At 36.8% G+C, this 16,640-nt stretch overlaps 1 protein-coding gene across 1 annotated transcript in view; it reads right to left on the reverse strand.

Moving 5' to 3' along the window:
- The window catches only part of CHL1 (cell adhesion molecule L1 like), an 88,892-nt gene that overhangs the window by 36,672 nt on the left and 35,580 nt on the right, over positions 1-16,640 (reverse strand). The window contains exons 9-11 of the mRNA XM_032210596.1: positions 4,860-4,991; positions 3,436-3,582; positions 2,616-2,727 (exon numbers count right to left, since the gene is read on the reverse strand). Coding sequence (XP_032066487.1) covers positions 2,616-2,727; positions 3,436-3,582; positions 4,860-4,991 — 391 coding nt within the window. The remainder of the gene's footprint in view (positions 1-2,615; positions 2,728-3,435; positions 3,583-4,859; positions 4,992-16,640) is intronic.

Below are 16,640 nucleotides of genomic sequence, written 5' to 3' on the forward strand. Positions count from 1 at the left end.
TGTAGAATTAAGAATACACTTTCCTCCAGAGATCTAAATTTTGTGCCATTCTAAAGAGGGATGGAGACTCACTGGAGAAGAGCCTAATGCTGGGAAAGCTTGAGGGCAAAAGAAGAAAGGGACAACAGAGAATAAGGTGGCTGGATGGAGTCACCGAAGCAGTCGACGTGAGCTTAAATGGACTCCAGTGGATGGTAGAGGACAGGAAGGCCTGGAGGAACGTTGTTTGCAATGGATCGGACACGACTTCACAACTAACAACAAAAGAGGGATGGAGGGAAACCCAGGTAGAAGATATGAGGCTTTTCTTTATATGTCTCATTGCTATCTTTCCTTTGCTCTCAGAGTGAGATAAAATTAGTGATGATTTTTTTAACGAAGCTTGAATAGAGGAGGTAATCCTGACACTCTGAGAAAATGAAAAGTTTTTAAATCTGATAGATCCAAAGTAGATTCAGCTCACCGTTATTTTAAGGCCTATTATCATGGCCAGTGAAAACCTCAACAGTCATGATCTCTTGAGGCACCCACCTATCTGATAGAAGAGAATATTGCCCAGATCAGAATTGAAGTGTGCAGTCTTTGGTATTCTCTAAACTTGACAGACATTCATTATCAAGCTTGGTAACATCATCAGTGAACTGATAATTACCTAGTTTGGTAATGCAATGCCTTCCTGCCCCCCCAAAAAAATCACCAAGCTCAGACAACACTAAAGACCCCATAGATCAGTCTATGCACAGAACTTCATCCTGTTTGCAGTGATAGCTCTGCTTTATCTTAACCTCCATTAACCCATTGCCAATAGGGTCTCTTAGTTTTCTTCTTGAGCATTATAGAAAGCACATTTTAGTTTTATTTTAGGACAAGCTGTGCAACACATCACAAACAGAGGCTCAAAGACTGGAGACAAGAATTTGGGGTTTGTTTGCTTTTTTGGCAGAATGGAGGGTACTCCCTGGTCATGTGGCTCGCATGACTAAACGCAGAAGGCGCATGGAATGCTGTTACCTTCCCACCAAAGGTGGTTCCTATTCTTCTACTTGCATTTTTTATGCTTTCGAACTGCTAGGTTGGCAGAAGCTGGGACAATTAACGGGAACTAATTTTGTTATGTGGCACTAGAGGATTTGAACCGCCAAACTGCTGGCCTTTCTAAACAACAAGCTCAGCATTTTAGCCACTGAGCCACTGTTTCTCCTGAAATAGAAGGTAGGGAAGCTATGGAAAAGGCACATTTTCTAGGTTCTGATAGATGACATTTAAAGAAAGGGCTTGCAACGTGTCCATTTTGTGACACCCAGGAGAGCAGGTAGATACTCTCAAGGATAGGTGATCCTGCATATTCTCAGCTCAGTATCTATGGAGATTCTCAATTATTCAGGTCATACAATACAATACAATAGCAGAGTTGGAAGGGACCTTGGAGGTCTTCTAATCCAACCCCCTGCCTAGGCAGGAAACCATATACCGTTTCAGACAAATGGCTATCCAACATCTTCTTAAAGACTTCCAGTGTTGGGGCATTCACAACTTCTGTTCCACTGAGTAATTGTTCTAACTGTCAGGAAATTTCTCCTCAGTTCTAAGTTGCTTCTCTCCTTGATTAGTTTCCACCCATTGCTTCTTGTTCTACCATCAGGTGCCTTGGAGAATAGTTTGATTCCCTCTTCTTTGTGGCAACCCATGAGATATTGGAACCCTGATATCATGTCTCCCCTAGTCCTTCTTTCTCTTAAACTAAACATATTCACTCACTGCCTCCTGCACCTCAAAACTAATAAGACCTTCCTGAAAATAAGGCCAAGTGCTTCTTTCAGGGCTCAAAAGAAAACAAGACCCTGTTTTATTTTTGGGGAAACACGGTAATACTGACTTGACCATGTAGAGTTGTTTTTGTAGTGTGTGTGTTTGTCTTTGTCTTTGTCTTTGTCTGTGTGTGTGTGTGTGTGTGTGTGTGTGTGTGTGTGTGTGTGTGTGTGAAAAATAAGGAAACATCTTGCAGATTGTAGAGATTGGGTAATTTACAATGGTTTGCTTACAGCTTCTGGAATGTTCTCTCTATGTAATGGTCAGAAATGCTGGCTAGTATTGTAAAGCAAAAAATATATAGAATATGAATGTTTAGAAATATTTGATCACAGATATGAATAAAGAATAATGAGACCATATGCAGAGGGCAGTCTAGTTTAACTTCAGATAGATGGTCCAACAGATAAAGCTAAGTCTGAGACAAGTTTCTTTGCTATCTATGGAAATTTGTAGGAAACTTTAAGAATGATTGCAGTACAATGGTATCTTTTCAAAATTACAATGGGATTCATCTAATTTATTATTGACAAAGGAAACTCTCTGAGCAAATTGAGAGCTTATCATTTCATAACTAACAATGGACAATTTCATTAACACTCTCATGTTAACGCTTGGAATATTTAATACAAAGGTAGTTTATGAGTATTCTATAATCAGCAATTGTTACTGTACAGCTTTTTTTAAAGTACATTTTTGTGGTGCAAAAATGCATTTTTTGTGGGCAATCAAATATAAATGGATTAAAAGATGTCAACAACAATTTATGAAAAAAGAGCTTATCAAGGAAGTGAAATAAAGCTTACCAAGAAATATCTGGTGTGGGTATTGCAAAAAACTGACAGTACAAGTGACTTGAATAACCCACTACTGCCACATATTCTTCACCATCTGGAGTTAATATTTCTGGGGGAATATCTGAAAAAGGAAATGTAAATTAGCAAAGGAAGAGTCAAGGTAGGACTACCAACAGTGATAAAAAAAGAAGTAGCCTTAATCCTAGGGCAAATTTTGTGATTTTGAGATATTTTATTCCTTTAAAAAATATTTTTTCACAATCATAAACAATGCAAATAGAATTTTAATAGAAAAGAGAGGGAGGTGAATAGGAGCCCTGCATCATTTCTCACAGATGGCAGTCCAATCTCTTTTTGAAAGCTTCCAGTGATGAAGCTGCCACACCTTACGGAGGCAACCTCTTTCATTGGTAGATTGTTCTCTCTGTCAGAAAATGTATCCTTATTTCTAGGTTGAATCTCTCCTTGATCAGTGTCCATCCATCCTTGTCTGGCCTTCAGGTGCCTTGGAAAATAGTTTGACACCCTGTGGCAGCCCCTCAAATATTGGAACACTGCTATCATGTCTCCCCTGGTCCTTATCTTTACCAGACTAGCCATGCCCCATTCCTGTAACAATTCTTCATAAGTTTTAGCCTCCTTGTTAATTGACAGTAATTAATATAATTTCTTGCATAAAAAGACAGATGGAATTTTGATCCACGAAGTTCAGCATTTTCCCCTGTGAGAGGCAGAAGCTCTCTTCAAACCAAAGTCTTTTTCTGATCCTTGTGCATTGCAAGTATGAGTGAAAGCCTGAACATGCCATTCCCTGTAAAAAATAACTTACTGAGAACATCAATGTTTGCTGTGGCCAGGATAGTACCATGCTTGTTGGTAGCCTCACACTGGTACACTGCAGTGTCACTCAGCTCCAAGTCAATGATGCTGATCTCCCTTGTTGAAAAAGCAGCTCTGTTGGATTTTATTTCGTTATCTGTCAATAAGGTAAGAAAATGTTACTTATACTGAGAGACTTCCAATTCTTCCCTAGCACTAACCTTTCCTCTGGCAAACATTATAGTCGTACAGAAAAAGTGAGAACATGTAGAAAACATTCATTTATCTTTATATTATGCGCTGCATTAAAACAAATTGAATTATGCAAATAACAATTAGTGTTAAATAATGACATCATGAACAAGACTTATTTTACTTTCAGCCTAACATTTCTGGATGCATGGTTTGTTTATGAGTTAGCTGTACCTATAAATGCCATGCTGGTGACACATGATTACTCTTTAAAGCTTAAAGCAAACTGCAGATATCTATTTTTCTAGTAATATAGAATAATAACAAACTGTTATTTCCTTTCCTTTGTTTTTGCCATAGTGGTAAGTTATTTGGTTTAACCTTCAATTTCAAATCTAGTTAGAATGGAATAGAATAACAGAGTTGGAAGGGGCCTTGGAGATCTTCTAGTCCAACATTTCAATTATCTCAACCTATCTGAACTTGGAAGCTAAATATGACCAGGCCTGATGAATGCCAAAATAGAAGATCACCAACAAGCAACAGGCATTATAAACTCCTCTTGAAAGTATAAATATTCCCACAAAAAAAAATCAGGAATGCCAAATGATCTTAACAACTGCATGATTCATGTAATAATTATAGTGATTCACTTAATAGCCATGACATAAAAAGTTTATAAAATTACGCACAACTCATTTAACAACTGTCTTGCTTAGAACAGAAATTAAGTTCCCAATTGCATGTAAGGGTTCCCTTTGCACATAAGTGCTAGTCGTTCCTCACTCTAGGGGGCGGTGCTCATCTCCCTTTCAAAGCCGAAGAGCCAGCGCTGTCCAAAGTGACTCTGTGGTCATGTGGCCGGCATGACTAAACACCAAAGGCACACAGAACACTTTTACCTTCCCACCAAAAGTGGTTCCTATTTTTCTACTTGCATTTTTACATGCTTTCAAACTGCTAGGTTGGCAGAAGCTGGGACAAGTAATCAATCATAATATCTCACTGGGAAGTTAGTCCAATAAAACTGATTAAATTTAAGCAATCTCACTGGGTTTCTTCCATACTAGCATTGTCTAATTTAGCGGTGTTGGATTTTAAGAAACATATCCAATCCATAGGATCGATAACTAGAGATAATGGAAGCTGAAATCTTATGCATCCAGAAGCATCACATTGGAAAAGGCCAGTTTATATAGCTGTTTACTATTATTGAACTGTAGGTTTAAATCCTGTGCTTACCTTCAAGAGGAATGCCGTTCTTTTTCCATTTTATAGTTGGCTCAGGAAAGCCAATAGCTTCACACAACAGTACAAAACTTCCACCAACACTGAAAACTCCACTTTTTGGTTTGTTTACCCAGGTGGGTGGCTCTGTTGAAAAAGTAATTACCATTTTAGTCACTACCATAAACACACACCCATAACCCTGATGCAACAATATTGGTGCATTGCACACCCATAACCCTGATGCAACAATATTGGTGTGGCGTGCTAACTGCACTTTTCCTTGAAGAAAGATAATCTAGCCATATGAATCATGGTTTAACCATCTCCTATTTATACAGTATAAATAAGACTATTGGAAACTCAAAATGAGTGTGAAATGCAGGGGCTAAACGTTTTGCAAAGCTGTACTTTGTAGATTATTTTGCTTTTTTTTTTCTTTCAGGGTTGGTTTGCCTATTTGCCTATTGGTTTGCCAAAATGTTCATTTTGACCTATCAAGCTCTAGATAATTTGGAACCAGATTATTTGCTCCTGTATTTTACATCAAAATTGCAATTGAAGAACTCTAAAGGGAAATGAGCTGTTTTCTTTCTACTTTAGGCAAGTAGTAAAGAATCTTTGATACCATCAGAGTTTAAGTGCTACAAAAAGTTGTACACGCAATTTTTCATTTTAATTGAAAAAAAATCTGTCTTACAATTGTGTTTGCTTGACATGCTGTTTGCTTTTATGTGTTCAGTTTCATGGTATTTTTAAAAATTCTCTCTAGATGTGTAGCGGGTATAATGATAAATGCTATGTTTAGTAACTAGATAAAACAAATAAAACATAATGTGAAAAAAGGGTTTCTGAGCTCTGTGCATATCTAAAGTTGAAACAAATGAGATGATGTGGAAGAGGCTAGAAATGTTGGCTGCAAATATTTCACTGAGAAAGAGTAAAGAATAAACAAACAAACAAATGTATAGCACGTCCCAAACCATAATAAATTTATTCTACTCTACTCTACTCTACTCTACTCTACTCTACTCTACTCTACGCTACGCTACGCTACGCTACGCTACGCTACGCTACTCTATGCTACTTGACTCCACTCAACTCTGGCAACATTGTACCAAAATCTATCCTGCTTTCCTAATAGTTTTGTTCTCCCCTCTCCCCCAATGAAATAAATGTTATAGCTCTCAATTTCCCCAACTTCATCCTCATTTCCTCATTTTGCAACCTGTATGGCATGACTTTCCTATGAGGTCTGTGAAAAAAAGTTTCACAAAAGTTTCCATGCACATCTCTGGTGAATTGAATGTACTACAAATAAAAAAAATAAAAATAAAATGGTTGCATTTCATAAACTACAGTCTAACAAAGTAAATGGAAGAGTATATTATTATGAAAATGTTATTTTTAGGGATTTTTTTAAAAAAATGGAATTATGTTATAAAACTGAATGAGAATATTTCAAAAACTACAGAAGAAATGCTCAGCATAGCTGAATTTGACAGAGTAAAAGAGAAACCGGGAAAAACAAAAGCATCATACGGTGTGTGGCTATACATCCATTAACCAGCAGATGGCACTCATGCAATTGAGAAAAAAAACAGGTTGGCAAGACCAAGTTCACAAATTCTTCAGTTTTGTTTAACTAGGAGCTATTCATTACCCCCCTCATTCACAAACTCCTCTTCAGAACTTCACTAATTACACCATGACTTCAATTTATTGATGATTTTTTTTCCAATATTTCTATATTAACTGGAAAAGGGAAAGAGAAAGTCAGCCTCCAACAGCCGCTTGAGATTATAAGTGCATAATCAAGTTCACAGACAGGAATTGCTCACTCTCTAAATTATGGTAACAGCTATTATAGCCATCTTTTTGGTTAGAAAAAATTAAGATTTTCTAGAGTTTAACATGAGACCTATTCTTTCTATTAGGCTGTGATTTATTAATGGTTGAGGCAGCCAAGTAGAAACTGTGAGTTCTAGTTCTGCTTTAATCAGGAAAGCCAGCTGAGTGACTTTGGACCAATCACCCTCTCTCTCTCTCAACCTACCCCACTTTACAGGGTTTTTGTGGGGAAAAATAGGAGGAGGAAGGAGTATTAGGTATATTCACCTAATTATTTATGAATAGAATAAAGGTGGGATATAAACAAGCAAACAAATAAATAAGAAAGATTGCCTAGCATACAGAAGTAACTCTGAACAGAATACAAGGGTTAAATGCAACAATTTAACTACAACCATAGGACACAAACACAACCTGACACACCCAAAAAAGAACAGAACAACATCCAAAGTTTGCCTAGCCACCCTGCTCAGACGCCTGGAGAAACATCTAGATCTTTAATTCTATTTATTAAATTATTAAAATTTAGCTAGCATTAAAGAGTTTGAGCCATCAAGATCTCTAAGAGGATACTGCTGCATAGGGAAGGTGCTGCCTTCACTATACAGGCATGACTCCGGGATGCAATAAAATGTCATTTGTTTAATGGAAAATGCCTAGAATATATCTTCCCTGCTGGAATTGGTGAAGTGAGCAGAGATGGTAGGAGATGGTGATCCTGCAAATAACCTGTAAGTGAGCTTAAATCACACCTGAAAGCCCATTGAGAACACATCCCACCTGCCACCAAGTTCTGATATAATTTCCCCCCTATCAATGGAGTCTGAACTCAAATCATAAGCCTTACAAGAATAATAGTGCTATTGTGTGGAAGCCCAGTTAGCCAATTAGAAACCCAGTTAGGCAGAACTGCAAGATAATAAAGCCAACAGTCTTGAGAATCATGGGAGATGTGAGTCAATCATAGGCTTGCATATCTTGGTTGGAGTTTTGCCACCCAGAATGAAAAGAGAAACACAGCTTACTTGGCAAATTGTTGTTTATGATTGCAACATTGTACCTCGTTGCTCCAGATTGTTTGATCTACCTAATCATTTTGATGCCTGATTAAATGCTGACTATATTTTTAGTTTGATTTCCTTCTGTAGTGCTGGTGCCAATGCTTAGACTAGATTTGGATTACCACTATTTGGATTCACCACTACTGCAAAATTCAATTACTTTTGCAATTAGTCCCTTGTGGTGAACTAATTGCTATAGTTTGCTATGGAATGGTACCTATTTTCAATATCCACACAATAGAAGAGATTATTGAATTAACATTCCAATAAATTTCACTATCCTACTTGGAATTGCCTATATTCTTATATACTATCTTAAAAATTCTTAGGTTCTTGAATTATTAAGTTTCCACTATTCTTTAAGTATAACTATTAATTTACCCACACATAATTCGAATTAGAATTCAAGCAGAGATATGTCTACTGTCGAGGTGGCGCAGTGGTTAGGGTGCAGTACTGCAGGCCACTTCAGCTGACTGTTATCTGCAGTTCAGCGGTTCAAATCTTACCGGCTCAAGGTTGACTCAGCCTTCCATTCTTCCGAGGTGGGTGAAATGAGGACCCAGACTGTGGGGGCAATATTCTGACTCTATAAACCACTTAGAGACGGCTGAAAGGTCTATGAAGCGGTATATAAATCTAACTGCTATTGCTATTGCTATTGCTATACTGCATAACACCCAAACTTAGCAAAAAAAAAAAAAAGTCCAAATAGTAGTTGTGGCAGAACCTGGAGGCATCAGAACAGAAGAGAAGGAAATGTGTGTGTGTGTGTGTGTGTATGGGGGGGGGGGGGTGTTTGTCACAAAATACAAAGACCGGCAAATAGAAGTAGAATGACTGTGGCAAAAGAAAACAAAGCAAAGATAGCACCTACAATAATAGGTGCCTTGGGTACAATCCCAAAACTTCTGGAGCATCACTTAAACACCAGTCATTAACCTTGACAAAATCACCCTCCGTCAATCACAAAAGGCAACTTTACTTTCTGTTGTGGTACATTTAACACCAGCAGACAACAGCCTCTGCCTATCCCAGGTGCTTAGGAACCATTCAATAGATCAGGGGTGTCAAACATGCAGCCCATGTACCAGATGCATCAAGCCCACCCCCGTGTTAGCAAAGGGGGGGGGAGTGATAACAATGTGACAACACGGGTTTGACACCCCTGCAATAGATGGATAAAAATACCAAATCCAGTCTAGGCATCTAAACTGACTGTATGACAAACCAAAAGAACAATCCATTATAGCTTATTATAGTTTATTATATAGTTTGTAATATAGTTTATTAAATTTATAGGCTGTCCAATTCCACTATCATTTTGCGTGGCAAACCTTTACAGAAATTTTCAGAGAATTAAAATTCTAAAGCTCTGGTTTTGTATATGCACTAAACAATTCACATTAAATTTGTCTTGCATAATTTCATAAAGCCAATGAAAGATATAGGATACAAGGCTGTCTATTTTAATAAAATAAATACTTTAGAACAGTGGTTCTCAACCTGTGGGTCGGGACCCCTTTGGGGGTCGAACAACCCTTTGGCAGGGTCGCCTAAGACCATCGGAAAACACATATTTTCGATGGTCTTAGGGACTGAGACACCAATTTTATGGTTGGGGGTCACCACAACATGAGGAACTGTATTAAAGGGTCACGGCATTGGAAAGGTTGACTGCTTTAGAACAACAATAACACAATATAACAAGCATGACAATCTGTCCTTGGACTATTTCAGCTTTTTAAATTTTCAAACATGATAGCGAGAAAGGCTGAATTCACAGTTCAAATTGATTATGGAAATAACTGCCTGGGAAATCACTATTGTATATATGTGTGGATGCTTCGTGCATTACATCTTCAGGGTGAAGACTTCAGACATGTTAAGTGCACATTAAAAAAAGAGGTAAAAAATATAAGGTATCACTCTATGACTAGATGATGGAATGAATCAATCGTCTCTTCAGGTGAGCTAGATAGTAATTCTGTATTTATAAATACACAAAGAAGCCTTGCAAAGTACAATATAACTTAACAGAAGTTTAAATAATTCAGATGTAAAGAAATATGAGTACTAAGCAGTAATAAAGAGGGAGCTGAAAAGAGCTATTAATTTAGAGACACATCTTTATAATATTTCTGCTTACAGTGTAATTTTTACCTCGTCCACAAATGATCAAAATTGGGAAGGTGCTATCATTGTGGAGTCCGAGTTGATTGTTTTCTTTCAGATATTTCATTACCCAGTTATTCATCTGTACTAGAAGGGAAGGGAATCTGTTTTTATATGAGTGGCATTTAGAAGTAAACAGAGAGCAAACCCCAGTGTTGTGGTCTGCGGAATTGGCAGCAGAGTCAGACAGTGAGGAGGTTGGGGAGGAAATGGGCCAGTCCTGGAGGCTGGGGAAGTCTCAGACAAGGGCTCTGCATCAGAGGGAGAGATTGGGCCAAGGCCGTCTGACAATTCTCAGCTGCCTTTGGAGCTAGAGAGCAATGAGGCAGAGAAACAGCTGGAGCCTGTTCCCAGTGTGTGCATGCACAGAGCTGCCAGAAGAAAAGAACAGCTCAAAAATCAGGATCGACTTGAGACTAAAGCCACAGGTGGACAGTAAATGGCCCCTCCCATAGGAAATATGAAGAGTGAAAGGGGAGTAGGCTTTTGGGTGAAAAATAATCATTCGTTTATTTATTCATTCATTCATTTCAGGAGTGTGAAGATCTGTCTGTGAATCTCAGAGACTCTGTGTCAAGTCTTTCCTTGCACAGCACTGCATGTGGAAAATATTTACATGGCAGCTTTCTAAGCCAGATAAGGTCTTTAGTCTTAAATTTTAAAAGCCTGTTTACCAGGCCTTTGCTGAATGTGAATGAGAGAAATTCACATTCGTTTAATAAAAGGGGTTTTCTTAAGACCAGGATTCTGTTTTGTGCTTTTGGGGAAGCCTAGGTCAGAACACCTACTACCTTCTAGCACCAATGATATTATCTAACTGGATAACAAAGTGTCTGCAAGAAAATTCCAAGCTCAGAAAACATCAAGGACACTACACTTCAGCCCTGAACTGCCAATATTCTCTTCCAGCAGGGCTGTGGTTGTTTGAACTTTGCAAAGTCAGAATAAACTTCAAATAAATCTAATTTGAAGGGATTTTCCCAAAGAAGGCAATGATAGTGGTCAAACTAGGGCAAGCTTACCCTTCTCAGTTCTATACTGATAAATTATATGCTCGGATAAAGTCAGGAGACAAAAACAAAGCAAAGATATTTTTTTTAAAGTTGCTGGATATGTATGCCTACCTGTTACTCACCTCGTTCTTTTTAAATATTCCATTCACGTTACTAACTGCCTGATTTAATATTGTAAAGCAGCAGAAAGCTAAAATGCATCTTTAATTTGATTGCTTATATTTAAAAATGTGAGGTTTTTTTTTCCTGGATGTAAAATTAGCAACAAAGAACTTTTTGAAAAACTCTACAGCACAGAACAAATTGAATGACATCTTAATCACTTAGCTGTCCCACTAATGATAATGTGATTACAAAATGAGAGGGGGAAATGGTCCCACCTGTCAGAAATCACACCATGGGGAGCGGAAGAGAAATGCAGGCCAAAGTAGGTAAGGAAATGGTGAAATAATGCCTAGCTGCTTTGATTATGTGGATCTCAAAGTGCTAAAGGAACAAGCAGATATGATCTCAGAATCATTGTCTATAAACTTTAGTTAATTTGAGGATTTCTGAAGGGCAAGAGATGTATCAAAGTATTGGAGAATAGTTAACATTATTCCATTTGTTAAAAATAACAGTAGGGGGCGAACCCAGAAAAATACAGCTCAAGCAGCTTGATATCAGCACTTGGGAAAATCCTGTAAAGGATAATTTAACAGTGGATTTGTAAGCACTTAGAAAGGAACAAAGTTAAAAGCCACCATGGGATTGTTAAAAATAGTCATGCCGGACAAACTTACATCTTTTCTTTTTCTTTTCCAACAAAGAAATTATATTAATAGACCAAGGGAATTTTGTGAATACATTGCATTTGAATTTCTATGGATGTATTCTATTGATCATAGCCTCTTTGTTGATATAATGAAATAATGTGGTATGGTTGGTCCTGATTCTTGATTGGTTGAGCAAGTTTACCAGGTTCTGGTTCAACTTAGATCTTAATAAATCTATGTCTAGATCAGGGCTGTCAAACTCTAAGCCCAGATGTGTTATACGCCTGGTTTACCAAAGGGGGCAAATCATGATATGTCATGTGACGCCAACATGATGATGTGAGTTTGACACCCCTGGTCTAGACAGAGGGGGGCATTCAGAGGGTTTCCTTAATGCTCTATCCTGGGCCAGTGCTTTTCAACATTTCTTTTTTTTAATTTTTATTAAAAAAAATTAGTTTTTAATTTAAAACAAATACAACATCTTTCTTTACATGCTATAGAAAGTGTGTCAGTCGGGAAGAAGGCGGGGCTTAGCAGTGAGAAGATGGAGTTTCAGGCTACTCCTGAAATTCCTCTATACCGAAGGATTTTTGGATGGGTTCTTTGAACTCTAGCTGTCCCGGAGACGACAGTGAAGGTGAGGAGAGACCCAGGACCTCAGAGACACCTGCAAGTCTCGGGGGGGGGGGTATTAACTCCTCATGCCAATTCCTTTCTGGATTAGCTGCGTGCTAACTGAAACTGCAGGTTGCCCCTAAGAATGGTAGAAGTGATGTCATCTGGTAAGCTGATTTTATTATCCAAGAGAGACTGTTCGCGTTAAAAACTTAAGCTAACCTAAACCAAAGAATAGGAAAATTTAGCGGCGAATTGGCTTTTTAAAATGGATTTATGGCTGGTGGTTACTTTACTTCTTAAATGCTTCAAGAAACTCCTCGACATCCTCCCCCCTCTGACTCTCCCTAAGTGGATCGTAAAATTTATTTTCTACTAATTAGCCCGTCACGATTCGACATTTTTATTACTTTATTACTTGGCTCTGTTTACGATCAGATAAGATTGCACAGCCTGCAAGAGAATAAGAAAAGTGCTTCGAAGTCTGTGGAAAAAAAAAAAGAGCTTGCAATTTTTAACTGCGACACATCATGGCGTCTCAAAATACCTCTAAGATTTCATTTCAGATTCTTTTTTCCACATGTAGAGGGCTTTTTGACTCTTATCAAAGGCTGGAAAGAAAATTGGATCATCTGATTTTAAAATATGAAGTAAAAACTGAGATTGTTGAATGTTTAAATGTTCCTGAAATACAAATGGAAAATGTGAGAAATGGTGTCTGGTCTATCTCAGAGGAAGAAAGGAGGGGGGGAGCTATAAAGAAGACTCATTTAAAGAGACAGAGTGCAGGAGGAATGGAAAATCCACCCTTGAGAATCAAAGTTAATTTGGAAAATTTTACAAGCCCAGGACAACATTATTATTTCATCACTGACATTCAGAGTCCAAAGGTGCGAAAATATCTTTGTCTGGATTTGCTTATGAAAACATTTGGTAAATTTATCCAACGCGTGGCAATTGGTTTGAGAAGATTTTGCTATTGGAGAGACACTGGCTGACAGATGGACACTGGAGAGATGGACACTGGAGAGATGGACACAGATGGACACTGGAGAGACACTGGCTGACAGATGGAAGAACGTAATTTAAAATTAGCTAAATCTGATTACCTTAATGTGTAATAGATATAGCTGAATAATGACTGATATGGATAGTAATATATATAATTTGGAACTGGCTGATAGATTGAAGAATACAATTGAAAACTAGCTAAACCTAATTGCTTTTTTTTGTAACAGATATAGTTGAATAATAATTGATATTGATAGTAATGTATATAATGTGGAGTTGATATGATAACTAACAATTGGATATGAGAAAACATCTTTAGATTATACATAAAGAGTATTAACTACAATAATTATCACTATTAAAAAAACTAAATAAAATACATACAATCAAATGTTAATCAATACTGGGAAAATGTTATGATATATGATATAATTAAATATTATGGATGTCCAGCTAAAATAGGACATGAGGATTTGATGATAATAGAGGATTCTACAAATAAGTAAATGAATTGTCAGCATGTGTTATGGATTAATTATGTAATGCATAGCTAAGGATGAAGGATGTTTAAATAACCATAGGTAATTAAAACTGGAGGTATAATGATGTTGATATGGTAAATATCCGAGTTAAGATATTTGAATTAATATGAGCTAATGGAAGAGAAGCACCAAAGCATGTTGTAACCAGTTGATATACTTCTTCTTTTTTTTCATAATAGACACCTGTGTTTTGTTTTGTTTTCCTGCCTTGTCTCTTGTCGTTTTTGTCTTTTTTTGTATTATTTTTATTTTTTATTTTTTATTTTTATTTTTATTTTTTATTTGCCCTTTTTTTTTTTTTTGATTTTTTCTTTTCCCACCGGTGTGGGCAGGTATTGTTCAAGATTATTACTTTTATTAATATTTCTAAATAATAATTACAGTTAAATGAAAATGGATATATAATAATGCTTGAGTTAATATGAGTTATGTTGGTTGACTGTGGAGGAGATGTACCAAAACTTATCTGTAATTGATTGATACATTTTCTACAGATGTAAAGAAAGATGCTGTACCTGTTTTAAATTAAAATTAAAAAACATTTATTAAAAAAAAAAAGAAAGAAAGTGTGTCAGTCGATCACAAATAAACTTTCGTGCATCTCCTCTACAGTCAACAAACATAATTCATGTTAACTCGAACATTTTAACTCAAATATTCATACATGTCACCATCATCATATATCCATTTTCATTTGACTGTAATTATTATTTAAAAATATTAATAAAGATAATAGTCTTAAACAATACATGCCCACACCAGTGGGAAAAGAAAAAATCAAAAAAGAGGGGGGAAAAAGACAAAAAGAACAAAAGACAAGGCAGGGAAGAAAAAACAAAAACAAAAACAAAAAACAAAAACAAAAAAAGAACACAGGTATATATTATATAAAAAAAAGTATTTCAGCTGGTTACAACATGTTTTGGTGCATCTCTTCCATTAATTCATATTAATTCAAATATCTTAACTCAAATGTTTACCATATTAACATCATCATACTTCCACTTTTAGTTGACTACAGTTACTTAAACATCCTTCAACCTTAACTATGCCAAAGAATTAATCCATAACACCTACTGACATTTCTTTACTTGTTTGTAGAATACTCTATTAACATCAAATCCTTGTATCTTATTTTAGTTGAACATCCATAATATTTAGTACCAAAAAGTCCATCTTCCATGCAGTATAGTTTATTATCATTCTTCCTTCTTTATGTAGTTATATCATATATCATAACATTTTCCCCATATTAATTAACATCTAACTGTATATATTTTATTTTATTTTTTAATAGTGATAATTATTGTGATTAATAACCTTTGTATATAATCCAAAAATATTTCCAACCTTCCTTTCTCATATCCAATTATTATTTATCAACATTTCTATAAATGATGTAGATGAGGAGATACAAGGAGTGCTGATCAAATCTGCACATGATGCAAAACTGGGAAGAATTGCTAACTTTTCAGAAGAGCACTTCAGCTTAGAAGCTTGATAGATATGAAAATGTGTACCTATACTCAAATATGTGATACAATGGTGGAAAATTTAAGGTTCAGCATTTGGAAAAACTGGACACACCAGTACAAAATAGGTGGCATCTAATTCAGTAGCTTCTGTGCATCAAGATAGTTTGCAGATTGCATTATAGTTTTTCCCCTGCTTTTGCCAATAAGCAATTTGATATTATTGCACTTGTTAGAATTTTGATTGTTCTATTTTGAATTGTTCTATTGTTCTGTTTGCAGATTATTGGATTTGCTCCTGGAATTTTCATTCCTTTTCAGCACTAATCATAGACTGAGCCAGCTCAATATCAATTGTTTCACTTACCTTATTCTGTACACCACTTTTATGCCCTCAAACTATTAGTGTCTAGTTTGGTAATAAGTTTCAGAAAAGCATTAGGCACATGATCCGAAATAGCTGAACTGATAGGTCATGATATGCTGCTAGCAGTGGTGGGATTCAAATAATTTAACAATCGGTTCACCCAGTTTAGCTGTTGCGGGAGGCATGGCCCATTCCCATCTTCCAACTCTGCCGCACATGTGAAATGAGCCTCTTGCGATGGCCAACGTCACCCTGGGTGAACCAACATGAGGGAGGAAGAGAAGCAGGGAGAAGAAAGAGGGAAAGCCTTTCCTTGCACCAGCTACTCTGTTGCCCATTTGTCCATTACAGCACAGCACAGTGCCCAGGATCCACATTGACAGCGGGTGAGTGTATGTGGGGGAAGGTAATTTAACAACTGGTTCACTTGAACCACTGTGAACCAGCTGAATCCAACCACTGGCTGTTTGTCTGACATTTTGAAGGTGGCAAAACACACTCTTCTAAACATCTAATTAACCTTGTACATCCCACCTCCATTAGAGGGTGCAGTCTGTGTCTGCTTTCCTTTTGGGAGGTGTTGATTAATGCAGTGTTTTTCAACCACTGTGCCGCGGCACACTAGTGTGCCGTGACATAGTGTAAGGTGTGCCGTGGGAAAATTACTTTATATATAGTCAATATAGGCACAAAGTTAAATTTTTTTAACATTTTCTAATGGTGGTGTGCCTCGTGATTTTTTTCATGAAAAAAGTGTGCCTTTGCACAAAAAGGTTGAAAAACACTGGATTAATGGAAAGACAAATTAAATTGGAAGAAGTTGCTTTCTTCAACTTTCTTTATGTTAAAATTGCAAGGACAGCTTGTGTCAGCAGCCTGATTTTTTTTTTTTCTCTAGCAGAATAGGGCTCAACAATCAGGGCAGAAAATT

Source organism: Thamnophis elegans, chromosome 2 (genome assembly GCF_009769535.1).
Source record: "Thamnophis elegans isolate rThaEle1 chromosome 2, rThaEle1.pri, whole genome shotgun sequence".
Classification (NCBI taxonomy): Eukaryota; Metazoa; Chordata; class Lepidosauria; order Squamata; family Colubridae; genus Thamnophis; species Thamnophis elegans.